This window comes from Lepisma saccharinum, chromosome 20 (assembly GCF_977018435.1).
Source record: "Lepisma saccharinum chromosome 20, izLepSacc3.1, whole genome shotgun sequence".
Taxonomy (NCBI): domain Eukaryota; kingdom Metazoa; phylum Arthropoda; class Insecta; order Zygentoma; family Lepismatidae; genus Lepisma; species Lepisma saccharinum.
In genome coordinates, this window is record NC_139248.1 from 68,124,773 (window position 1) to 68,151,595 (window position 26,823).

At 40.0% G+C, this 26,823-nt stretch overlaps 1 protein-coding gene across 5 annotated transcripts in view; it reads right to left on the bottom strand.

The window, feature by feature from the left end:
• Pde11 (Phosphodiesterase 11) overlaps positions 1-26,823 on the bottom strand; it is a 492,115-nt gene that overhangs the window by 188,440 nt on the left and 276,852 nt on the right. Inside the window, exon 1 of one of the 5 annotated variants that reach the window (XM_083141573.1) lies at positions 18,098-18,823. The exons of the other annotated variants lie outside the window; for them this stretch is intronic. Within the exon in view, the coding sequence (XP_082997699.1) occupies positions 18,098-18,125 (28 nt within the window). The 5' untranslated portion in view covers positions 18,126-18,823. Of the gene's footprint in view, positions 1-18,097; positions 18,824-26,823 lie in introns of those variants that run through there. 5 annotated transcript variants of the gene reach the window in all.

Here is a 26,823-nt window from a genome sequence, read left to right on the forward strand (position 1 = left end):
TAAACTTATAGTTTACGGCACATCACTGGGTATAAGCTCGAAGCCCAGTAGTACGCGTATAACAGTCATTTGTCTATGGTAGTGGGACCTCAAATATGGATCGTGAAGTGAAAGGTGCAGCGAAATTAAAACAGTGAATATAGTCGTCATCAGTGATGTGCCGTAGACTACGCGTAGATTACATTGGGTTGTAGTTTGCATAGACTACGTAGACAATCTAAAGTGCATTAAAATTAATTTTCCAGGCTTTCATGAAAGGAAAGTGACACTTTCAACTATATTGGTTCCTAACGAAATGAAAAGAATCCTATTTACAACAAAATTTCTCTTCTCTTCTATTATCAACTATGGAAGAAGATTAGTATGCAAAGAACAACAACAGATGGCAGTCGTCAGGCAAGAGTGGTCTTTCTCCCATAAAACATTAGAATATTTCCTATATTAGGTTTCTTCCTAGGTGAGAAATTGGTCGAATTTGAAAGAAAGAGCATGAAAAGTTTTTTTAACACATCAGCAACTGATACGCAGTATAATTTTATTTTAATTCCACGGCGCCCTTTACTAAGTTATAACCTTTCGCCTACATAGATTACGTCATCTACGTGTATAAAATAGTCTACGTACAGAATGTAGACTATCGTTGTTTATGCGTAGACGCACATCACTGGGTGTACCGTTCCTCTTTTATATCTCTCTACCTCTTATTTCCCTCTCTTCTCTCTCTCTCTCTCTCTGTCTGTGAGAAAGAAAAAGAGGGAGAAAGTATTTCTTCCTGCGTCTCTCCCTCGCTTCCTCTTTCTACTACCCCCTTTATACTTATTTCCCCCTCATTTTTCCTTTCTGAGAGAGAGAGAGAGAGGAAGGGAGACAGAGAGAGAGATAAGAGGGACAGCGTAGAGAGAGAGAAAGAAAATGAAAGAAGATGCGAGAAAATAAAAAGATGAGTCTGGCTCTATCTCTCTCACACACACTTTTCTCTCTCCCCAGAGGGAGCGAGGCTAAAGAAATAAGACAAAGGAAAGAAATAGCGAGCTCCCCTGCCCGCAGTCCCTACATAACGTCTCACCCTGAGAAACGATTCACACTGCTTAACCATGTTTCAGCCGCTTAAACATTCGTAAACGATTTGTTTCCCTCAAAACAGTCATCGATTTTTTTTTAATGGTGCACCCTCCTGTTACATAACGAATAACTTTCCTTTATGTTTCCCGCCGACTGCGTACGTGGGGAGAGGAAAATTATTGATTCCACTGTGAACCATTAGCCGCTGATGGGAGAATACGACAAAGCCTTTGAAAGGCCTAGTTGTCGCATCGAAGTGTGAAAAGTTGGAAAGTTTTCCTTTCGGAGGGGTGGTGAAATAACCGCGAAAGGGCACACTCGCGAAACGTAACACATGGTTAAACGCGACAAGCGAAAAGACTAAACGCGAAACAAACTGATTAAGAACGAACGGAATAAATGCGAAGGAACAAGTGCGAAACCAATACTGAATACGGGAATACGTTCGAAAGGAACAACAGAGAAACGGATTAAAAGCGAAACCAAAACTGAATACGGGAATACGTTCGAAAGGAACAACAGCGAAACGAATAAGAGCGGAACCAAAACTGAATACGTTCGAAAGGAACAACAGCGAAACGGATTAAGAGCGGAACCAAAACTGAATACAGAAATACGTTCGAAAGGAACAACAGCGAAACGGATTAAGAGCGGAACCAAACCTGAATACGGAAATACGTTCGAAAGGAACAACAGCGAAACGGATTAAAAGCGGAACCAAAACTGAATACGGGAATACGTTCGAAAGGAACAACAGCGGAACGGATTAAGTGCGAAAGGAATTGGAGCGAAACGGACTATGCACGAACGGGACAAGAGCGCAGGAATAAGAGGGAATGAATAAGAGCGAGGGAATAAGAGCCAAGGAATAAGAGCCAAGAAATAAGAGCCAAGGAAGAAGAGCCAAGGAACAAGGGCGAAAGGATAAATGCGAACGGAATAAACGTGAAAGATACAACCGCGGGAATTTCACTTTCGCGGTTCTTCTGGCGACCCCTCTTGAATTTAGGACCTCCACACTTGAACTGCACCAAATGGAGGTTGTTGAACTTTTGATGCATCAGTTGACACAGTTTAATGTGTTCATTTTGGTTTCCCTACAACCATCCTCTGTGGCTCTGTACGAAAGGTAAAAAAAACAGTATTGAAGCATGGTCTTGTCGGAAGTGACGTCACCTAGTGCATTCCCAAGGCGTCTATTAAACGGGCAATCGGATCCTTAGCATGGAGCAGGCTTCAATACTTGATTCGTGCATGAGTTGTTCACTTGTTTGAAATCACGTGGTAAGTCGAAAGTCAGCCAGATGTTGGTTGAAGTTCTTCTGATGTGTCGAAATGTAAATACAAAAGCATTCTAACATACTGTGCGATTTCTATGGCGAAAAATAAGTGTTCATAACGCGGGAAAAACAAAAAAAACACCGTGTTCTTAGTTCGTATTTGGCGCTGCAGTCGAAGTGCAATTCTAAAGACCTTCAATTCCAGTCCAAGGCTTTTTTTTTAAATTATAAAAAACATACTTTTTTATGAATATCCACACCCTATCTGATGATATAATGATTTTGTTTAAAACATCCACATAGACATGTTAATGGCTATATTTGTCCACTACAACCAGATTCCTATGTGATATTGCGTCATTTTGAATGAAGCATTACAAGAAAAGGTAGGATCGGACAAATGAACATTCAATGCATTTGCTTACATTCAAATGAAATAAAAATCTACAACTTCTAGATACAGCTATATCCAAACACTGTGCATGCACTATGCACGCGTCTAGTGATTTGGTGCTACCATCTTGCGGGCACCAACCGAAGCATGAAATGAAAGGGTTTAGCAGCAGTTCCTGTGCTTGGATGCGCAGCTAAAGGGTGGAAAATCCGGTGTCGGATGTTTATAATCGCGGCCCGAATGAAAATATCTGGTCCCAACAGATCCGCAGCGACCCGCAGTGGATTTACGCATCTCGGAAATAAACTCGCTCCGAGATTAAGGTGTCCTGTAAACTGCACGTCAGCGGACGAAGCTATAAAATATTTCAAGCGTTTGCGTCTGGATTCGTTGGAGGAGAATGTGTACGGTTGGGAGGAAAAGTTGAGGGTACGGTCTCACCACAGAAGATGAGGGTGGGGGAGGGGGTCTTTACTGCGTCATCAATTTCATTTTCATCAGTGATCCCCGCGGTTGAGATTAATCCAGCACAGCTCAAATACAAACACGTGAATAGGAAGATAAGGAATCATGATCAGTGTTTGCAGAAAATTTTCAGAAGCTGGGAGGTGCTCAGAATAAAAATAAAACCTTGTGTAACAGAAATGAAAAAAAAAGGTCGAGAGAAGAAATTTCAAATGTGACGAAATAGAGAGGTCAGGGGAAAGATACGAGAGAGAGAGAAACCGAGAGAAAAGATACATCAGAGAGAGAGAGAGATATATAGAGATATGGGCATTAACAAAGTTTGAGAAAGGAAAAGAGGAAAGACAAAAGAATGTCAAAAGAGAGGAAGGAAAATAAAAAAGAAAAGCAAACGGAATGTGGAAAGTAGTAAAAGAAACAATCAGAGAGAGAAAGGACAGAGAAAGAGAAATTCGAATAAGAGAGGGAGAGAAAAGAAATACACAAATGAGAGACAGGAACAAAAGAAGCTTGAGAGAGAGGAAGATATAAGTAGTTCAAGAAGCAGGGAGAAGGAAGATAAAAATAAGCCTGAGGAAAAGGAAGAAAGGGAAAAAACAAATGGAAAGACAGAAGAAGAATATAGAATAAAACGGAAGAGAGAAGATACTGAGGAAAATTGATAGAGAGGAAGAGAGAATAAACAATAAGAAATAGAATCTAAGATACAGGAAAGAAGGTGAACATGTTGAGAAAAAAAGAGGGGGAAATGATACAAATAATAAGCACGCAATATTTCCATTTTCCAGAGGGTCTATTTCCTTCTATAACGAACTTAAATTACGAAACTCTCCGCTCATTGAAAAGAGTCCAGATAACATGTAAAATCTCCATGAAGTTCATAAGGATGAGAACTGCTCGAGTTGGCCTACAGTTTCAACTTGGACACAGCAACTATATACCTTCACCGGGTATCGAACTCTGGATCCCCTTGATTACAAGACGACGACGTTACAACCAAGGGCGCCCAGAGGGAGGGGCCAGGGGGCACTTGCCCCCCTGAGATTTCTGGAAAGAATTAATGTAATTTGAATGGTGAGATTGTAGCGGTATTTGATAACAAAAAATGTTGTTTTCTGTAACTTAATTTACATCATATTATTATTATTATAAGTAATAGGGTTAAATTTAACTTTGTCTATTTTACACAGATTTAACTATAAAATACAGCTTTTTGTCCTACATGAATTAATGTGAAGTATACAACTATGCAAATTGTATATAGATATACAGAATATGGAAATTACAAATGTATATATTTTTAAAAAAAACGTAAGTAGTAGTAATAATACTACTAATAAAAGCAGTAATAATAGCAATAATAATCATAATAATAAAAATAAAAGTTTCCATGACCTGCCCCCCTGTCAATCTTGGAGAATGAAAGGTCCTTCATCATCCTTAGTGACTAAGTGAACATAAGAGTAACAAATGGCACATTTTCACATGTCCTTCACGATATATTCTTCTGTAGGCCATATTGAGTCTAGCTTACACAGTGTTCGTTTTTCCTTCGTTTTAAGCAGGACTTTAAGATTGAAGCCTAAACTAAGTACATCGTTGTAAAGTACAAATTATGAGCTATCATAATATCCAGTGATCAGAAAGCTACGCTACTCCTGTTCGCTACTCGCTAGTTCACTACTTTTGCGCTACCTTTTCATTTTAAAAAATATGGGTTCTAATGAAGCCCCTAACAGTTGTACAAAAAAAATAGATTGTTATTTATTATTATGACACCCATCATTCTATCATTTTGATAGCAGTGTTGCCGCAGTAACCTATTTTTACTACAGTGTTTGAGAATGATGTGTGCGTATATAAGTGGAAAATTAGTACAAATTTGATGTCCGAGTATTACAATTAAGGTGTTACTCAAATTTGACATTTTTCAATAAACATATTTTTATTTATGTTTTTATATCAATATATTTGTCTTGAAGGTAAATAACATTTGGCCGGATTATATTGATGAATGTAATTTGGTTATCTGGATATTCAGAATTATTTACATATCAATGAAATAAATTACGTGGATATCTACCATCTTCCATATCAGGACATTTATCATGTAGATTATACGTATTGCCATTATCAAGTAATAGACGTGAAGTAAGTGTCATTGACGTATTTTCTTTACACTGCTGCCGCATATAAAATTTACCTCAAAACTCCAAGGAGAAATGTAGCTGGAGCGAAATTTTCGCTACAACTACAGAAATTTTGTAGCTTCGCTACAGCTACAATTACTAAAATGTAGCGCCGCTACTGCTATAAAATTTTGTAGCTAGCTACAGTAGCGTCCCTACAAGTAGCACGCTACTTTCGGCCACTATGTACTAGAAGTACAAACAATTACTTGGAAGATATAGTAAGTAATAACTTCCATATCCAACATTAGATCACGTGGAACACAGTCACGAGGTTCAGCTATTTCGCTTCTTTGTCCTGAAGTTACTGCCCTATAGGTACATCCAACAGGTTCAATCACGTCATTCGGACAGTCTATTTTTTTTATAAATGTCATACTAACGCCATCTGTTGAATTCACCACGTAACTACTTGGAAACAGCAAATAGGCCATATTGGGGTCTAGGTACCTTATATTTTGGTCATTCCAGTATTGTATGTTGCGCGTCTGCCACATTCACATCTCTTGTTCGTTACTCCAATTCGGAATAAATGTTGCCTATGCCGTGTACCAGCTAACTGTAGACCAGGCGAACGAGAACAAGTCTCTGCGCAAGTAGTGACGCGAGAAGGCTCCAGCAATGAACAGTGAGAGAAACGGGATTGCGTAATGGACGACTGGAGTTACCAGATTTCCCTGCTTCACACTATCAGCGTTGCAAACTTTTGAAAAGGATGATACCGAACGCATATGGCAAACGCACCGTATTTTTGTTTCCAGGTCTGTACGATTGGTTTAAGAATTTCTTAGGGAAATATTAGGGATAAAACTGCAAGAGCAAATTTTGACAAGCCGTGCATTTAGCGTACGGACTAAGGTCTGGACCGTAAGGTTGGCAACACTGCGCTTTCACCACTCGATTTTACTCCTCTGTCGATATGCGCGGCCCTGCTCTACAGTTAGTTGGGACAGGGTATAGTACACAAATGACCCGATCTTAGTCTATTACCTAATACAATTATATTTCTTGTACCACTGACGTCATGAAGCCATGGTTTGTGTGGCTTAAATTCAACAAATGACCTGTCTGATTCTTCAACTGTTACAAGTTCATGTCGACACCAATCAAACCATTCATTCAAAATTTTCTTCTTTACTGTAGGCAAAAGATCAGTATAGTATAAGTCTCATAGTAACGGCTTTGTGCACCTTCCCCCCACAAATATTTAAATAGCAACATGCAATTAATAGTGACTCGCTACAGAGGTATGCACCGCACGGTTAATCAACCCGCCCGCTAACTGGACCGTCCATGCCTTGCAGGAACAAAACAATTGCCGGCATGTTCCTTGACGTCAGAGACGCACCGCTTACGTCATGATCTCTGATACCCATTCCCTTTCTCCCAAATTCCAATTTCCTGATAAGAACTTATCAGCTGTTTGGAACTTTATCGGACATCTGGTACGCCATGTTCACGTTATGCACTGGCTTAGGGTATGGTCACACTGGATCCGTTATCCCCCGATTTGTTTAGTGACGTATTGTGACCGATAACTTTGGGTCACGTATAATAACGCACACGCAGGACGAAAGGGTGATTTCGAGGAACAGGTATTGTGCGCAGGAAGTGTGTTTGATTTCAGTGAGCGTGTTTAGTTACATGTGCTGAGCCGTGATCCTAGCAAAGCAAAACAACTAGGGCCGTATCCGGATTGGCAAGCGCTCCGTCACGTTCTCTCCCGTTGCTCTCGCGTGCCGTCGAAGTCACGTCCAAGTCGTCCGAATCTACATGTCCCCTTGTAGTACGGTTGTCACTTTTCCCGCCAGGTGTCAGCCCGAACTTCACCAACCGCGCTCTGGGGCGCAGGCGCATCGCACGGAAGCAGAAGGCAGACGCCGAACAAACGTGACAATGATTTCCACCTATTTACTACTCATATTAAAAATGTAACACGCTATTTCATCATTTACAATTTTTCTACATTCAGAATTATCGATAAAATGTTAAAGTATAACTGAGTTTTACATCGTCTAATCAGTAAATGTCTGTACAAAGTGAAAGTTGGAATATGGCCGCCAAGCGCAGGGTCACAGCGAGTTCAAGCGTGCATCTGTCGCCCCTCTCTGCTCTCCCCTCCGACTCCACGTCTGCCGCGAATTCGGACAACGGAGCTTGGCTGAGTCCCCGGATGTAACGGTGCTCTAGGTGACATCTGCTGCCGATTCGGACGCGGCGGACAATGGATTGCATAGTGTCGCAATAGAAGCTGTAGCTAGGCGGGTAAGAGCCTGAATGCCATTGGATAACATTGCATGGTGTGATTATGCTAAGACCAATCAAAGTCTTAGAGTTATAATGGGGTGAGTGGTGAAAAATGGACGAGAACAGAGCAGTTGGGGGCCACAAAAGGCTTAACATGAACTTCCTCGGTGAGCAAAGATTTCCTCTGTTGGCAGTAGCGCCATCAGACGTCGCGTTGAGAGTTTTCCTGCGATTGACCAAACTTCTCCGGGCGTCGAGAAAATACTTTTAAACGCATTAGACGGTAGTTTAAATCGCTAGTAAAGGTACGCTTGTGAAGAGTTGTTATTGAAACTAATTGTTACTATTATAATTCCACGCCATATTCTCTAAGAAAGAAGAAAATAGAACAGCGTAAGAAGAAAAGTTGGTATTGAATATTGGAAATAACACTGTTTATAGTGTAAAATGTAGTGAATATCAGATAAGAAGATAAATTTTCAAATATAAGGTAAAAATTAGATATTATTAGTAGTTTATTTCCTTTTGTATTAATCTTATTTACTGTTCGCTAATTAGCTAACTAAAGACTTGTGAGTGACTGGTCGGTCTGGTACTACAAGGGTTGGATAAAAAGTAATGGCAACACTGGTATAATTGCTACTTGACTGTATTGGCAGAGGAGCACGTGTTACATTCCTTCAATGTAATCGCCCCCCCCCCCCATCTCTACGACCTTCTGCCACACGTATGGAAGGCGTCGTACACCGTCAGCGCGTCCATCTCTGTCGTCCCGCAGTGACCGCCCTATAGCACGTATGATGGCTTCGCGCGTGTCTTAGTGCATCCCGCCCCGGGGTTCCTTCATTTTGGCAAAAAGGTCGTAATCACACGGTCTCATACCGGTGAATACGGCGGATGTTCCAGTACCTCCCACTACCGGTTATGCAGGAGCGCCGTCACAGTGTTCGCAGTGTGACACTTTGCATTGTCAAGCAGGATGATGGGACACCGTGCCAGAACGTGCCGTCGCTTCCTTCTTAATGCGAGACGAAGGTGGTGTTGCAAGAAGGTGCAGTAGTAGGCTGCGTTGACCGTCTGCCTAAGAGACGTTGTTCTTCTTGCCTAAACATACTGTTAGGGCGCTTGCACTCTCGTCCTCTGCTGTTTTTGACTTAATTAAATACAATCGCACCCCACTCACTATACTTCCTCGTCTGACATTCCTTTATCAACCACGAAACGGTTGTGGCGCTGTGACTCGCCCCTTTCACGGGACAGCAGTGTTGCCATTACTTTTTATCCAACCCTTGTATAAACCCACAGCTCGCAAGCCGAACCAGGTCAATATATTCGAAGCAACGTTAAAATGCCACGTCTAAATTAGAAAATAATTTAACCAAAATTAAAAACAAAAAGAGAGACGGTTGAAGTATCTGGTCGGAACAACACAATGTAAATAAGCGTGGGCGGTCAACTATTTTCATTACCGTTTACGTTGCATGCAGTTAGTGTACTAAAACGCATAGGTATTCTGTTTTGTTTGCAGCTTGCAAACCTCGTACAAGAAATTATCGGATAATGAAGATTCGGATATTGGATAATGTATAAATTAGTATATCGGACAATGTGCATTAGGTATTCGAACAATGAAAATTCGGATATCAAACAATAAAGATTTGGATATCGGACATTGAAGATCGGATGTAGGAAAATGAAGATTCGGCTGTCACACAATGAAGATTCGGATAATTTTGTGTTCGGGTTCCAACGCCCACTCTTAGTTCGCACTAAGATATACCCTCACTGAGGCGTATCTACTCCATTTCCGGAGGGCCTCCCCGATGGCGTACTGGTAACGTCTCCGCCTGGTAATCAAGGGGGATATGAGGTTCAATTCCCGGTGGAGGTGCATAGTGATTGGGACTCCACTTTCAACTGTACAGCAGCAATTCTATGCAAGTAAGACAGAAACGGAAGTCCGAAAATTTGAAATTTTGCACCAATGTCGAGGCTATATACGAGGGTTCATATATTGTGAAAAATACACGCAAGTGAAACGATAATTTATTTAATAATACTTTTGGCAGTTCCCTGACAACCCCTGGTACACAAGACCAGCATTGTTCATACATTGTTCAGTTACATACAGTGTCCTCTTCCATTAGTATACAGCCGTTATCTCGAATTCTTGTAGCGGTCCTGCATTCCCGCGGAAAAAAATAGTTGCCATGACTTATGCTCCAACCCTCGTATATGAAGAAAAAAGTTACTTTACAGGCAGTAAACATAGAAGAATACGCCACTGGTCCACAAACTCTGATCTCCGGCAAAGAAACCCATGCTCAACCTGGGACTCGAACCCGGAACTTCTCAAGTCCAATTCGCACCGCCAACGAGTGAAAAAAGCGCAAACAGAATAGCGGCAAAACATAATGAAGGATAAAGCAAGCCTCAATGACAGAATATAGCCTACACCTACACCTTGTTCAGGCGATCTTCACCCAACGTACTTACCAACCATCTCGACCGCCCCAGAAGCAAAAACCGCAGAGCTACAACACACACAAACCACGCCGTTTCCCCTCCACTCTCCAAATGAGTTTTCCGGAAAACCCAAGAAAATCTGAGGTTTCCGCGATTCTTGGAAAACGTGGCCCCGTTTTGCTGCTTCTGAAAGCGTTACTTTTGTGTTTATTTTCGATCGGAATCCCATCGTAATTTCGCTTTTGTGCGGGCCTGTCTGCAGAAACCACATATCATATTGCGGGAGTGGACTGCCAGAATCCACCTGTCCGTGTTCCTGGTATTTCTCGCGCTGTTCGCCGATCCTCCAAACCGATCCTTATTTATTAAAGTGATAAACTTCAATGTTAACAGTTCCACTCTGAATTGTCTGCATCCTGTTTTCCCCGAAACCCAACCGATTGAAAATTACATGTCCAACGTAATGATTTCTGGTCTGGCTGTGCGGTCTATAGCAAGCTTTGGGCTCAGGCTACTGGACGCACGCTGGTTCGAGTCTCCAGGGGAAGCGTAACAACTTTTCTCCTGAGATTTCGGCCTGTGTATGGGACCGATGACTACCCACCGTCGTGAGGAAATTGGGAAGCTACGAGTGAGTAGCGTAACCCGGTCACGGAAACCTACAACGACGACTGGGAATTCGTCGCACTGACGTCATCTTTGCGATTAGCCTAAAGTGGCAGAAAAGTGAAATAAAGGAAACAAATCCAAAAGTCAAATTTAAAAATAATAACATGTTTAATATTGCTTGTTGCTTTCAAATTTAAAACTGGAGACCCTTAATCATTGACACATCAAAAAAAAAATGGACAAGAAGTACACCTTTACTGCTCCGCTTTTCAGAGGAAAAAACAAAGTCAATGTGAAAAATAGTGATAAACAGGTAGCGGAAGTGGATGACTAAAAAAAATATAGGTATTTGACCTATAGAAGGTCCTAAAAAATGGGAAAAAATGACGCAATAAACGCAAAAATGACCATTAAATTTGTTAGTTTCAGGTTAAAAATTGAAATGAAAATGAAATTAAACAAAATGCAATCCTGCTTTTAAAAAAGGCACCAAATGATACCACATGCACATGCAATTAAAATATGCAACGAGGATTTCCAATGGAAACAACCGAATAATTTTAAAACAATTTTATGAAAAAGTCATAGATATACACTGAATGAATTAATGTAAAATGCATTAATTTCCCACATCTTTGCCTGGTGATATAGTGTGGTGTGTGTCTGTGGAAATTATCACGATCCACGTTAAGACAATTTTTGTTTAGAAATTTAACAAATTGTATAAAAAATATGGAAACGAAAATCAGGCCAGTCTGGCCAGGGTATTTGCAGCCTCTCCTTATCTGATCTTAAATCTGAGTTTGGCCCAGACGGACACCTGGTGGTTTCCCCCGACACAACAAAGACTGTCACCAGTTCGGCATTTCATTTGCTCGTAAATTGCAATCCTCAGAGATATATATAGGCCTATGTTCACCTTGGTGAAGAGACTCAAGAAAATTACCAAAATGAAAGAGGTGACAAAATATGACGAAACAATACACCGAATATTCCGAAAAATGACGGGAAAATGACCTAAAACCTGAAAATTGACAAAAAATGCACTTTCAAATTACCTTTTTTGGGTTCTAGACGAAGTGTAATATTGTGCATATTTAATGGGAATCGTGTCCGAGATGTCAGAAAAAAGATGACATTTCATCAACTTCCGCTCCCTAGTGATAAACGATATTAGAATTGAACATGTAAAAAACTATGCACATTGAGTAAGTCATATTCACAGTTCGAAGACCAAAAAGATGTTGAGAAAAATTTAATAAAATATCAAATGGAATTTTGAAAAGAAATTTTGGAAAACATAGGAGAAAAATTCAAATTTGATCCCATAATTTCAAAACTGACTCTTGTATGTGGTAGCGAATGTTGGACTCTTCGTCAACGGGATACAACTAGAATAAATTGTTCCCAAATTAGATTTTTTCGGTCTTTAAGTGGAGTAACGTTACGAGACAAAATTCGAAGAGAAGAAATCCGAAATAAACGGAAGGTCCAAGCAAAGGTGGAAGAAATTAACGTGTTCTGAGGATGTCAGATAACAGTTGAAAATTATCAAATGACACGCCAAACGAAGAAAGAAATTTAGAAAGACCCGGATTTGTATGTAATTACTAGTGCTCGGAAGTTGAAGACCTATAAATTGCCAAAAAAAAGACCTATCAAAAGACCGAAAAATGTCAAAAAAAGAACCTCTAAATATAAAAAAAAAGGACGTATAAATGAGATCCTCATTAATTAATAACTTGTTTTAATTACATATTTAATGAATATGCGCGGCACCTCCTTATCTGACTTGAGATCTTTGCAGGCGTGTGCTGTCTGGTCGTATACACCGTGCTGAAAGCTTCAAAACAAGAGAAAGTTGCCACTTACAGCGCAAGCTTCCAGACAAGTTACGGTTAAAGGAGCTTGTACGGTACCTCCTTTAGTCGTCCAAAAATGTTTTTCTCTCGTTTCAGGGGTGGTTCAAAAATATATATATATATATATATATATATATATATATATATATATATATATATTTCCTTACTACAGAAAGGATGTTTAAGAGGTGATGAACTGATGATGATTCGAATTGAGAATGGGCAGTAAAAACGTAGTCGAAAGAAGGTGAAGTTGCAAAACAAAAGGCGTTAAGACCTAAAGAAAGCCAAAAAACGCCGAAAAAGGCAAAAAAGGACAAATAAAACCTACCTTTTTCTGGCCTACAATGACCCAAAATGAACATATATTATGTTGGGCCTCGTCTTCGGACGCTAGGGAAAATATAGGACTTTTCCTCAACTTGCAAGCCCAGGTCATTACATATTCTATTCCTATCTACAGATACATACCTTGAACAGGAAAATGTCAACGAATTGGATAACTGAAATGATTTTGCATAAGTTTTATGTTACATATTTGCTAATTTACTTCACATAAAACAACATATTTCGGTATTTTTTTCCCAATTTTGATCGTTTTTCCTATATTTTCGATTTCTGGAACATAATGAAGAGAATTTGTAGCTCATGTGATGTCATATTTTCTAATCAAGGAGATGCATAGTGCTTACGGTAACCTACAATTGACTGCCAAGTTGAAAGACAGGATGAAGAAAAAAAAACTGGAACTGTTATTTATTGACAGATGCTGAAGTTTCCCTCCCCCCCTTTCTGTTTACATATTTCCGTTTCACTTTTATGTTCAGGCAAAGCCCCTAGAAACTTGGCATCGGTGGACAAGAAAGCTTCTTTCCTGTACGTAGCGAGTTACACAATATGTTCCCTTGTACAAAAAGTACAAAAGTAGCTATGTATTTTCACTCGATTGTTCTTTCTGCAGATGCTTCTTTTAACAATTTGTTCCGAAAGTTACAAAGAGCTCTCGTACATATTTACATATTATCCAATAATTTGCGATGTGAAAAGTAATTAATAGTTGGCAAAATTGGTTACCTAAATATGTACACGTTGCTCCGCTTTATAAATTTGATATAAATTTTAATTTGAACAACTTATGTCTAAAATTATGTTGAATATGTTCAAACAAAATAAATATCTAGCAGAATTATTGAAATGCTTGGATACTCGAGTGCTATTAATATTACATATTCTTTGATACTACATATTTAGCTACATATTATTTTGATAATACACATTTAGGTACATATTTTATCAATTATTGTTACATATTTTGTACTTTGATAATACATAAAAATCCGGTGCCTACATATCACCGATGGAATGATTCGATCAATTTGTATAGTAGCAGAACGGGCTGCGCTTTTTCTTTTTCCAGTCAACTTGTAAATGCAGGTTCATTTCTTGCCCCTCCGATTGGCTGTTGGAAAGTTACGGTGCTCTGATTGTGAGAATATCTTATTTGCGCTGTACGTTAGGTTAGGCTAGATTAGAAAGCAGCAAATTTTTCGCTGGAAATAAGATACTCTCACAATCAGAGCACCGTAACTTTCCAACAGCCAATCATAGAGCAAGAAATGAACCCGCATTCACAAGTTGACTGGAAAATAAAATTCGCGAACGGGCTTTGGTTATCCAGTCCTGCTAGAGGAAGAAGAAGACTGATTATGACGCAATTATATTTTTACAGTGGACAGACAGGCATTACAACCTGCAGGAACAACCGTCTGCGAGCGATATTCCACGTCCACTCCTTTTTCCGAAACTTCCGTCGATGTGTAACTTTCCCGGGAAAACACTAGCATGACACGGGGAATTGTTAATTAGTTAATTGGTTTTGGGAGAGGGAAGGTCCCTGATCGAAACATCCCGCCGACATGACCCGAAGCACACGCTGCCCAGACTTCCCGACTTCGATCAAACGCCTTGGGAAATCAGGATCAAACTTCAGCACGGAAATACAGTTTGGAAGTTTAAAATTAAAACTCTTCTATTCTCGCAGGGAACGCGGTTTATGATTGAAAAACAAATCAAGACACTGCATCACCCTCGCGCAGATATGCAACCATGCCTGACACAAAGGCAGGATTATTTTCTCACAAGTCAGTAACATTTCATTTCTTATCTATTATTGTTGTTATTATATTTTCCTATTTAATAATAATATCGATTGATTAATTGAATTAAAATTGTTTGGGTGCGTCGGAACTTTAGGCCATTTTGCACGAGGAAATATCTATCCCCTTACCTAAAATTCTGACTTAAAACTTTGAAACGGTAGCCGGACAATTGCAGGGCCTCCCCCATGGCGCAGTGGTAGCGTCATTGCCTTGTAATCAAGGGGTCCCGGGTTCGATACCCGGTGGAGGCACAAGTGGTTCGGATCCCACTTTAAACTGTAGGTCCAGTCCCGATTAGCCTTACTGTGCATAAAGTGGACTTAAAAACACCAACTCAAACCGGACAATTGCGATGGCGGACAATTGCGATGAACGCAGTGAGAAGTGAAAGGGACAATTCCGATGACATTTTAAAATCTTCTATCAAATTGAAGGGTGACTTAACACCCCATACAATACCTCACAAGAGAATTATATGAAATATTGAGATTTTCGTCTGGGAATTTGGTTCAATCAAGTTTTTGAACATGGGCTAGAGCTAACACACACCTTTTGAAGTCGCCCGTTTCCTCATATGTGCGAATACACTTTCCAACTCTCTTGTCACGCCTCTTCCTTTTCTGACCTTCTAGATTAAGTTCCATCCGCATGTACTTGATGTTGGTGTCTTCTGCTTGGCTCTTGAGGCAGGCCAGAACTTCATGAAGTTTTGGATGCGGTCTTCAAAGTCACCTGTTTATTCTGTTGCTCCAACCTTCTACAGCATTATTAGTTCTCTGGCGCCTTTGGTTAGGTTAGGTTAGGTCCTGATCGTGGCAATTGTCCTAGTAATTTGTAAAATTATCATCACCGTCAAAATCATCGCAATTGTCCGCCACGCAATTGTCCTAGATTCCTTTGAAACAAAGGGTATAAAAAGCCGTTTGGAAAAATTAAAAGTGAAAGGTTGTAATTGGACTTGCACAACACAAACACAACACATTAAAAAGTAAGAACCATCTAAAACTTTTCTCACAGACAGTGGAAGAATCCGGCTCTTCGCAAAACCTAAAAACATTCGATTATATTTTCTCACGATGCGCAGATATCAGAGACCACTTAATCTGCCGTCTATCACGGCACCCCTCATCCACGTTTTCACGCGCCGAACGGCTCTGCAATAAAAGTAATTCAAAATTATGGCGCGTGAAGTGTCAAGGTAATTTTCGGACTTCTGGGAACAATTTGCCGACTTTCTGGGATCTCGAACAGTCGAGAAATTCCCAAGAATCGTATTTAGGAAATTTCTTGAAATTAAGTTTTTATTCCAGAAGTGCAGAAACAGTCCTTTGAGGGAGAAATCGTGTGTAGAATTCGAGATTATCATCGCGTCCAAGGGCGTATGTAAGGGGGTCCAGGGGGGGTCCGGACCACTCCCGTACGACTTACAAAGTACTAAAATTGCAACGTCCCCCCCCCCGGTTGTACACCAGTCGTCACAAAGTTAGTTCGCTGCCACTTTTACCGGGAACATGAGACGCTTTTATCACTCATCAGGGCTTGCTGGGTAGAAAAGAAACAACACCATTCTTTTCAAAGTTAAACACAGTTTTATAATCGCTTACATTTCCTAATCACTTACCAATAAAAACACTAGAACATTCAATACTAACGTGGGCAATACACTCACATATAACGAAAGTCAAATGACATAATTAATTGTTTACTTTGAACTTATCGGCAAGAAGAAAACTCGAAAACACAAAATCTATACTTCAATTCTCTCCGTTTCCAAGTTCTTATTATTCTTCACCTTCGCCTGTCTTTCAAACTCAGTCTGTCGTCAGGTGAGAAACATTCAGGTAGGTTCACTTCCTCTGCTGAGATGAGAAAGTGACGTCAACACGAACAGATTGTGACGTATTTATAAACATATATACAAGTTCCAACCATAACTGTATCAATCTAACTATAATTGTCTGTGACAACTTGCACATTATTTGAAGTAACAAACATTTTAAAAATCTTAGCTTCTTACAAATATAAAATCTTAAACTCTCAGGTTCGTTACAAAAATTAAATAATGAAAATATTATTTTTAGCATTTGCCATATGACCAATGGTTATTAATTTCCACCGAACCTATTGCAAGGCAAGGAATCGGAATCATACGTCTTTGAACGTCATTATCAAAGATTTATGCACACTACGACTTGTGATAATAACCATAAAATATTAATTAGCAACTTTATTTTTCGTCTATTGGATCTAACTGCATTTATGTTATTCAATAATATTCAATTATTTATCTATTTGACAAATTTTCTTGTAAGGGCAGTTGTTTTTACACAAAATGTCGTAGATCAAATTAGACATGAGCTATTGTTTTATAATATTTTTACCTATTCACGTAATAACAACACAATATTAATTAATTTACATATTTAATTAATATTTTAATTTAAATATAATTATTCTATATAATTATTATTAATATTATTGAGACACTTGGCCGGAGCCGTTACACAGACAATTGTTCAATAAGTCAATTTCTTGTTCTACAGAAAAATTGTTCAACTAGTCGATTTTAAATGTTGAAAAGTTTAGTCACTAGCTAAATTATTACTATTAGTAACTTTCTGATACAGAAAAGTCAAAATTAGTTAATATCTTGCAAAGAAAAATTGTTCAAATAGTCAATTTGTTGCCATGCAGAATATTTAAGTGTACATGTATAATATACTATTGGTCGCATCCTTGTTATGTAAAAATTCAACTGTTTTCATTCAAAAATTTGTCCTCTGTCATTATTTGTGAATATTATAGTATTACAGTGGGATGGTCAAGTCACCCCTGCCAAGAATGAAAAGTTATCTTTCTTGTCTGGTTCATTAGGGGGTAGGGGGATGCCACCCAACAATTAATTCACACACAATCTCTTAATATAGTAATAGTGGTAAAAAGGATGATTTCCAAAATTTCAGTTTAGACAGGTTGAAAATGACGTCACTAATCCTTAATTTGGAGATAAAGTAATCTAGAAGTAATTGAGAGAATCAACTTCCTTTCAGGGTTGTCAGAGGTCAAGGAATTTTAAATAAATTCAATTCCGGTGCATTAGAGAAAATCAGCAAAGCTTAAATGGGTTCTGGACCAAAAAGTATCTGTTGAGTATTTCAATTCGGTCCAGGAACTTTTTCTCAATGAAACAATACGTAATTTGGACCGAATTTAAATTGTGCGAGAAAAATCGTTCCGGTCCTCTTGCGGAACCCAATATAACCCATTAGAATTTATTTAACAACCCTGTCTAGAAGTATCTGGGTGAGGCAACTTACTTTATGCAGGGGGCTAAAAATAGCACTAAAAATATAAGATCACTTACTTCTTTGGCGGCACATGCTTTGCCCCATTCCTAGCTTTCCCAAACGGCCACAGCGTGGCGCATCATCGCCTCCGGGTTCGTCCCGGGGTCGAACCCGCGACCCCCCGGTCCCCACTCTGCCTGCGTCAAGGTCCTGGCAGCAGACGCACCTCGTACAGCCGAACAAAACCGCGTCTTCCTTCGCACAACCTGCGTCACAGCGACAACAAGGTTGCTTGGTTACGAGAAGGGAGGGGGGTGTTGTCAACGGAGTCACACGACAACTGATCGTCCACCTATCTCGCAAAGTTCGGTCCAAGTTCTGGGTAAGTTCGGACCCTCAAGGGGCACTGCTGGACGGGCGCTGATTGGTCGGCTGTTGGGTGACCTCTGACCCGTAACCAGTGATCGTTTGCTTGTAGGTGGGGAAACATGTCACATTACTCTGCCACACGATGACACTTCAAAGCTTCAAACTAGCACTGGGTATCCTAATTGACGTTCTGACACGGTGCACAGCCAAGAAACCATTGTGGAACTTTTACGGATGATAACAGCAAGGATACGATTGTCACAACTTTGTCAATTTAAGTCCAAATCAGGTTACGTAGAACCGCCATTCTGTTCGCGACAGTAGTTATATGCTGGCAGCTCTTACAAAGCGTCACTGCATCCACGTTCGTCAAAAACGACGCTTCTTCCTTCGTAAGAAGAAACGCACGTCACAAATGCACGGTTCTTTCACATCGCGTATAAACAGCGCGTACCGCACCGGGAGCCGCAAGTCGCAGTGCCAGAACTGCCGCTGGAAAAACGATTCCCCGACAGACTTCGCTGCCAGGAGAGTTTTGACCAGTGTTGCCAACCTCCCAATCAGGAAAAGCTCTGGTCAATTCTTAAATTGTGCTAAATTGTTCTAGCATGTATTATTAATAACACTATTAGTATTATTTATATTATTACTGCATAATTATTAATTTATTATTATTTTCGGATAACTTAGGCTATAAGTTCAATTTATGCCATCTATTTTGGGGGAGTTTTGAACGTGCGTTATTAATTATTTACTGTAGTTAAACAATATTGGAAATTTCTCCCAATAAATTAATTACAATGGTTTAACCAATGAAATGAGATCAATATAGAAGTTGAAATAGTTTGAGAACATTTGACGACTGGGAAAGACTTGTTTTATTTGTGACCCCAACTTTCTACAGATTTCCTTCAATAAAATGTTCCTTGTGAGCTAAGTAAGGAAGATGGTGGACGAGGGGGTGGCTGGTTCGGCATGCTACCTTTTGTTTGAAACATGTCCGCGCAAATAAGATCTTTGATTGATTAGCTTTATTTTACTTCGCCTTTTGTGCCACTTTTGGCTAATTTGCGAAGATGGGGATGAATGATGATATTGATGAATGGAACATTCACAAACATCCATGCCAAGACCGGGATTCGAACCCGGGACCCCTGGCATCGTGTGCTAACCACTCCGCCGCAGGGGCCGCCACAAATAAGATCTGCGGATTTCTTTTTTAATATACGAGTAGCTATATCTTTTAAAAAAAATATATTCCTTTGAATTCAATTTATCTGTCTCTCAGGGACGCGCGTTTGCCTATTTTGCCATCATGCCAAACACAGGGTGCTGGGTGTGATCTAGTGTTGGGCTATATATAATCCAGATGATATATTGCGATATTCAAAAAATATCGTCCAGGCGATATCAGCTAGACGATATATTGTCAGGATATTTTGGCGATATATATCGTGGAGACGATATATCATCACAATATTTGCGATATATATCGTGAAGACGATATATCGTTACGATATTTGGCGATAGATATCATGGAGACGATATATCTTCACGATATTTTGGTGATATATATCGTAAAGACGATATATCGTTTCGATATTTGTGGATAGATATCGTGGAGACGATATATCTTCACGATATTTTGGTGATATATATCGTGAAGACGATCGTTACGATATTTGGCGATATATATCATGAAGACGATATATCGTCACGATATCTTGGCGACATATACACATCCATAGTGCCAACAAAGTTCACATTGTGCTAGGTTTAGCACCATTATGCTAGGGTTGGTATCACTGGTTTTGACGGTAGGGTGCGCGTCGCTCCCAGAAAGCGCACGCGCGAGCTACGATTCGAGTACTAGACATGTGCGTGACTTTCGAAACGTTCTAGGGGGGAGTGGCGTGGGGGGAGAGGGGGTCATGCCACCCCGTTCGTACTCGGCGAAGGGAAGGCAGAACTGTGTTTCTTCAAGTGTCGCTCTTGCTTATCGATTCGCTTTTTTTTTTTTCTCGTTCTTGCCCTTTCGTGCGGCGTCGGCTAGCGTCGGACCCCTGCGCCGTATAAAAATTGACCTGTTGAATGAAAGCGAACACGGCTGTTTTTTTTACCACCTCAACAACTTTTGTACGAGGGTGAGAATGGGGTTGAATCAAGGCATTCCGACAATGATTTTCGATCTTTACTTTCGTGCATGTAAAGTAGGGATGGCCAAACGGATCCGGATCCGAAAAATCCGGATCCGAAAAATCCGGATCCATTCGGATCCGGATCCAAAAGTTACGGATCTGGATCCGGATCCGAAAATTCCGGATCCGGATCCGGGTCTGAAAGTTTCGGTTCTGGATCCGGATCCGGGTCTGAAAGTTTCGGATCTGAGTTCCGAATCCGAAAGTTTCGGATCTGGATCCGGATCCGAGAGTTTCGTATCTCAATCCCATTATAATATTACCACACCTTAAAAGGTATATGATCTTCGATTACAAAGAAATTTTTCGTTAGTCCTAGAATAATTTTTTTCAAGTGTTGTTCCTAAAATACTTTGCTACGCATCGGCTAACACACTCGTGCACAAATGTCAGAGGTGTAAATGCCTTTGAAACGAATATGTATTCATTCGAATGTATTGGAAATGAAAACACACATAAATGTGAGACATTCCATTCCAGGATGAAACCTTTAACATATATAACAAGATAGAAATGTTATACAAAAATTATACAATTGTTCTACAGTTACAGTTTTACAAACTAAAATAAAACATTATAATATATCCAGTGTTAAATAATTACAAAGTGTAAGACTAACAAGGGAGGTTATCTAAGTGTCCCCCTCCGATTTCCATGAAATTTGGCAGTATAGTGGGGCCCAAAGGAAGAATTACGTGTTTTTTTTTTTTGTTTCAGCTAAAATACGGTTTTAGGGGGCAAAATCCCCTCAAATGTCAAGATGAGGACAAATTGAAGTGAGGATCTGACCCCTGTTTCCCCCTCTGATTTCCATGATACTTGGCAGGTGTGTGTATACACGGGTCCAAATGAAGAAATAGTGTTTTTTTTGTTTCAGCTAAAAAACGGTTTTATGGGGCAAAACCCCCTCAAATGTCAAGATGAGGACAAATTGAAGTGAGGATCTGACCCCTGTGCCCCTCCGATTTCCATAAAACTTGGCAGATGTATAGTGGGGCCCAATGGAAGAAATGCGTGTTTTATTTTTTCAGCTAAAAAAAAACTGTTTTAGGGGGCAAAATCCCCTCAAATGTCAAGATGAGGACAAATTGAAGTAAGAATCGGACCCCTGTGTCCCCCTCCGATTTCCATGATACTTGGCAGGTGTGTGTATAAACGGGCCCAAATGAAGATACACGTGTTTTTTTGTTTCAGCTAAAAAACGGTTTTAGGGGGCAACCCCCCCCCCCCCAAATGTCAATATGAGGACAAATTTAAGTGTGCATTTGACTTATGTGTCCCCCTCCGATTTCCATGAAACTTGGCAGATGTATAGTGGGGCCCAAATGAAGAAATACGTGTTTCTTTGTTTCGGCAAAAAAATTCTTCTAGGGGGCAACCTCCTCTCAAATGTCAAGATGAGGACAAATTGAAGTGGGGATCTGACCCCTGTGTTCCCCTCCGATTTCCATGAAACGTGGCAGGTGTATAGAGGGGCCCAAAGGAAGAATTACATGTTTTTTTTTGTTTCAGCTAAAAACTGTTTTAGGGGGCAAAATCCCCTCAAATGTCAAGATGAGGACAAATTGAAGTATGAATCTGACCCCTGTGTCCTCATCCGATTTTCATGAAACTTGGCAGGTGTATAGAGAGGCCCTATACCCCCTGTTTCTTCCTATGCCATATTTACGTAGTTTCGGGGTCAGATCCCCACTTCAATTTCTCCTCATCTTGACATTTGAGGGTTGGGGCCTCTATACACCTGCCAAGTTTCATGAAAATCGGAGGGGGAGACTTAAGACCTCCCTTGTAAGTGTATTAATTAATTACAAATCGCGCACGCGCGCACACACACTATATATATATATATATATATATATATATATATATATATATATATATATATATATATATATATATATATATTAGCAGGTAACAATAGGCCTATGTTATAAGCACATTCTTACTTTCCAAAGAAGCGCATGTGGGATGGCAAAACGGATCCGGATCCGGATCCGGATCCCAAAGCACGCGGATCCGGATCCGAAAAATTTTAGGATCCGGAACCAACCGGATCCGGATTTCGGATCCGGCAGGATCCGGATCTGGCCATCCCTAATGTAAAGTAGTGTTGTTGACGGTCCAGGAATATTAAATAAATTTAATTCCGGTCCAGGAGAGAAAATCAGAAAGTGTAAATCTCTTTATCTGAAAAGTATTTCAAATCGTTCCAGGAACCTTTTCTCCGAATCAATTAAAATACGGTCCGAGAGCCGTAGAAAGCGAACTGATCGCGACGCTAAGGATGAATGATGACATGATTAAATTAATTAAGGGTCACACACAACACACATGTCCAGGCCGGGATTCGAACCTAGGGCCCCTGGCGTCGTAGAGGGCTGTGCTAACCACTCAACCACGGCGGCCAGCTAATAATGACCTGCAAAACAGAAGGTTTATTTCTGTTCACTCCTGTTATGGTGTATCAACCAGGGGAAACAATATTAAAAACACATTTAACAAACAGATAGCTTCAGAGTTTTTTCAATATCCACGCCACTTCACTCTTAGCTCATTCATACACAGACTGAAGTGCATTATCCGGCAGGCGCATGACACACGTCACTAGTAGGAAACAGTAATCCTATCTTTCGCAAAGTCATGCGTCTTCGTGAGTATCTTGCGCTGTAGTGGTGCAACCCTACAGACAATATAGCCATTGTCTCTTTATCTAGTGACATTTCTCATGATGATCAATAACTTTTGGAAATCCCACTTCCATCAAACGGTTTCAAGGCAAAGATGAAATTGCTATTAATGGGCAAATCCGAACATACGTATTTTTCAGATATGATGAGCAGTAAACAAAGATTCGTTGGGATGAATTGCATATTCATATAGGCTACTGCCCTAATAACTACCGCCGACCTACGTGTCGGAATGGTCTCGGGTTCGAATCTCGGCCTTTGTGAGTCTCGTTCCATGATACTTCATCATATATTCACTCCTCATTGTCTCGATTAGCCGAAAGTGGAAGAAAAGCGACGCTAAATAACAAAACTCAAACCTAATAACGATCACAATATTTATTACAATTTTGCTACATCAGTTGGCACAGGAGACTGTTTCTTTCATAGACATTGTTTGATCGTATTAATTTAGTGGATCACGTGGCTGGTAAAAGTACCTTTCATGCATCAATAGTGCGTCATTAGCACTTTATGCACTGTGACGTGCCACTGGGTTGATAAAATAATATTTGCGGTGTCAATTGACACATTGTAAGTATTATGTATCCTTTTCATGCAGTGTCATGAAGTCTCATGGTGGGTGTGGAGGTTGAGCACCACATCCGTTCCCAGCTATGTAGTGAAAGTGATGTAATCAACACCACACTCTTGTCGCCCTTATTACCCTTGGGTACTCATAAATGAGAGGCTGAGTGAGCCCAAAAGCAGCTTGTACAGTAAGGAAGTTATAGTCGTTTTCATGGAATTATTTAAAGCCCAGTTCTCTCGCATGGCAGTCAGACACCCTGCTTACTGGCCCGTTGTGGCTATTGTTATAATAATAAAACTGGTTTATTTTAAATGAGGGTGGAAGAGCAAAGCCTGGGCAGACACAATTGCCATGGCACTAACGCGATAGGTTTGACATGCACCATTGTTCGGAAAATTATTTTTTAAAAGTAACAATGACAGTTACTTATTTTAATAAGTAACTCCGTTACAGTTACTAGTACTTGAAAAGTAACTAAGTTACTCCTACCGTTTCTTTCTGCAGTTGCTATTTACCGAAGGTGTAGAAATATGGACAAGATATGACCATAAATGGACATCTAGGCTTTCACTCAAAAGTGTGGAAATTAAGGATGGCCACAAAGTCCACATAACGGATACAGATTTCAAATTATCCGACATCCGTTTCGGATGCAACGGATAATCGGGATAGGACAGATTCGATGAAGGATTTGTAGAAAATCCGTACAGTGAAATACGCGAATAAAAGAATATGTGGATAGCCCGGATAAACTATAAAACAATCCGGATAATGCACACATTCGAATATCCCGATAATTCGGATAATACGAATATCAGATATCCGAATAATTCGAATATCGAATATCCGAATAATTCGAATATCCGGATTAGAATATCCGGATATTAGAATAAGCGGATAATCCGTATATCTGTATATCAGAATATTCGATATCTAGATACTTGAAATCAGGATAAAATTTTATCCGGATTTGGCCTTTCCTAGTCGAAATAAAAAGTAACAGAAAGAAACGGCTATGAATCAGGAATGTAAGATAAACTACTTATATTGAGTCTAAGGTCTCCAAATTTTCATCAAATTTTAGTATTTTCATCGAAATTCACCTCAAATTTTGGTATTTTCATCGAATTTTCCTCAAAAGGGAAATTTCCCTCAAATTTTGGTGTTTTCATCGAATTTCCTTCGAAAGAAAAATTTCCCTCCGCGTAGCAACACTGTTTAGAAGCCACCATCTTGGACATACAGCGCCACTAGTGGCAGTTCCCTGCGCCTATACACAGGTCTTTCGTTATGCACCGTTCTTTTCTGTACACCACTGCGCATATCGTATCATTGATACGATATTTAGAATGAAATTACTGAAAGAAGCAAGAAATTCCACGAATGCAGTATTCTAGTGAGAAAGATTGCAAAGGAAACAGAAAGTCGCCGCTTAACATTATCACGTGCTAAATCTCGCAATGTAGCAAGGACAAAGCTTGGGTATACGCATGTGTAATCACAACCACATTGCCATGATGTTCCCTTACCTGTCAACGTTTGGAATTAAGTCTAACCTCAAGAGCATCATTGCAAAAGTCTTCGCACTTGAAACCTTTCTCGTATAACTTCCTGGTTTATTTCTTCTACCTCTGGGAAACAGAGTCGATCAACTTCCATAGCAGAAAATCTTACCTGGAACGAAATAGAAAAACATATGTAATCAACTTGTACTTCAAACTCTACTTGTATTGAACTGATTCATACATGCTTAGTTTACACACACACTTTGTACTTATGATTACTGTACGCACAATTGCCACCAGATACATGTTCACAAATAATGTTCTATAGGCTAGAAGGTTTGGTACAGTTCCCGCCACATAGTGGCCTCGTCACTCCCGGGTGTTATTGCCAAAACTACGGTGTTTGTTGTTTCAAGTTTGCCTTCGAAAGAGTGAACTCCTTTTGAGGGAGAAATCTTCTAACTTCATCTTTCTTTTAACTTTTTGTTTTCAATACTTCTCTCTCTCTCTCTCTCTCTCTCTCTCTCTCTCTCTCTCTCTCTCTCTCTCTCTCTCTCTCTCTCTCTGATGCCCTGTTTATCTCACTCTTTGTCTCATTCAATGTATCTCTCTTTCTAATCCGTTGTCTCTTTTTCTCATCCGTTGTCTCCTTCATTATTTCTCTTCCTCCCTCTCATTCTTTTCCTCTTTCTCTGTCATTCTTTGCCTCCGTCTCTCTCATTCCTTGATACTGTATCTGTCATTCTGTTCCTTTTTCTGTTATTCATTGCCTCTTTCTCTCTCATTCTTTGTATTTCTCATTCGTTGCTTCTTTCTATCTCATTTTTGCCTATGTAATTCTCATTCTCTTCCTCTTTCTCTCTCATTTATTGCCTCTTTCTCTCTCATTCTTTGTCTTTCTCATCCGTTGCTTTTTTTCTATTTCATTTTTGCCTATGTAATTCTCATTCTTTTCCTCTCTCATTCATTGCCTCTTTCTCTCTCATTATTTGATTCTATCTGTCGTTCTTTTCCTATTTCTGTCTGTAATTCCTTTTCTCTTTCATTCTTTGAATTTTTCTTTGTCTCACTTTCTCATTCGTTGTCTCACACTCTCACTACTTGTCTCTCATTCTTTCTCTCTCAGACATTCTCTCGATCACTCGCATTCTCTGTCTCTCATTCTTCAACTTCCTCTGCCCATCATCCATTGCCTCTCTCTCTCTCTCTCTTATTCTTTGACTCCCTCTCTCTCTTCCTCTACTCTCTACTTGAGGCATCTGACGTACTTCACCGTCCAGGGCCGTCGCGCGGAGGTTGTAACCGGCGGAGGAGGAGGAAGTTCCTGCAGAGCAATTCTCTCGTGCAATGACGACATCGGTTACGTGCTCCTTTGTTTAACGCTCGCTGTTAAGGACAACAGGCAGTAAAACAGTTTATCTCATGCGCCGCAACAAAACAAACATTGAGCCGTGCGTTCGTAGGTGGTAGTTA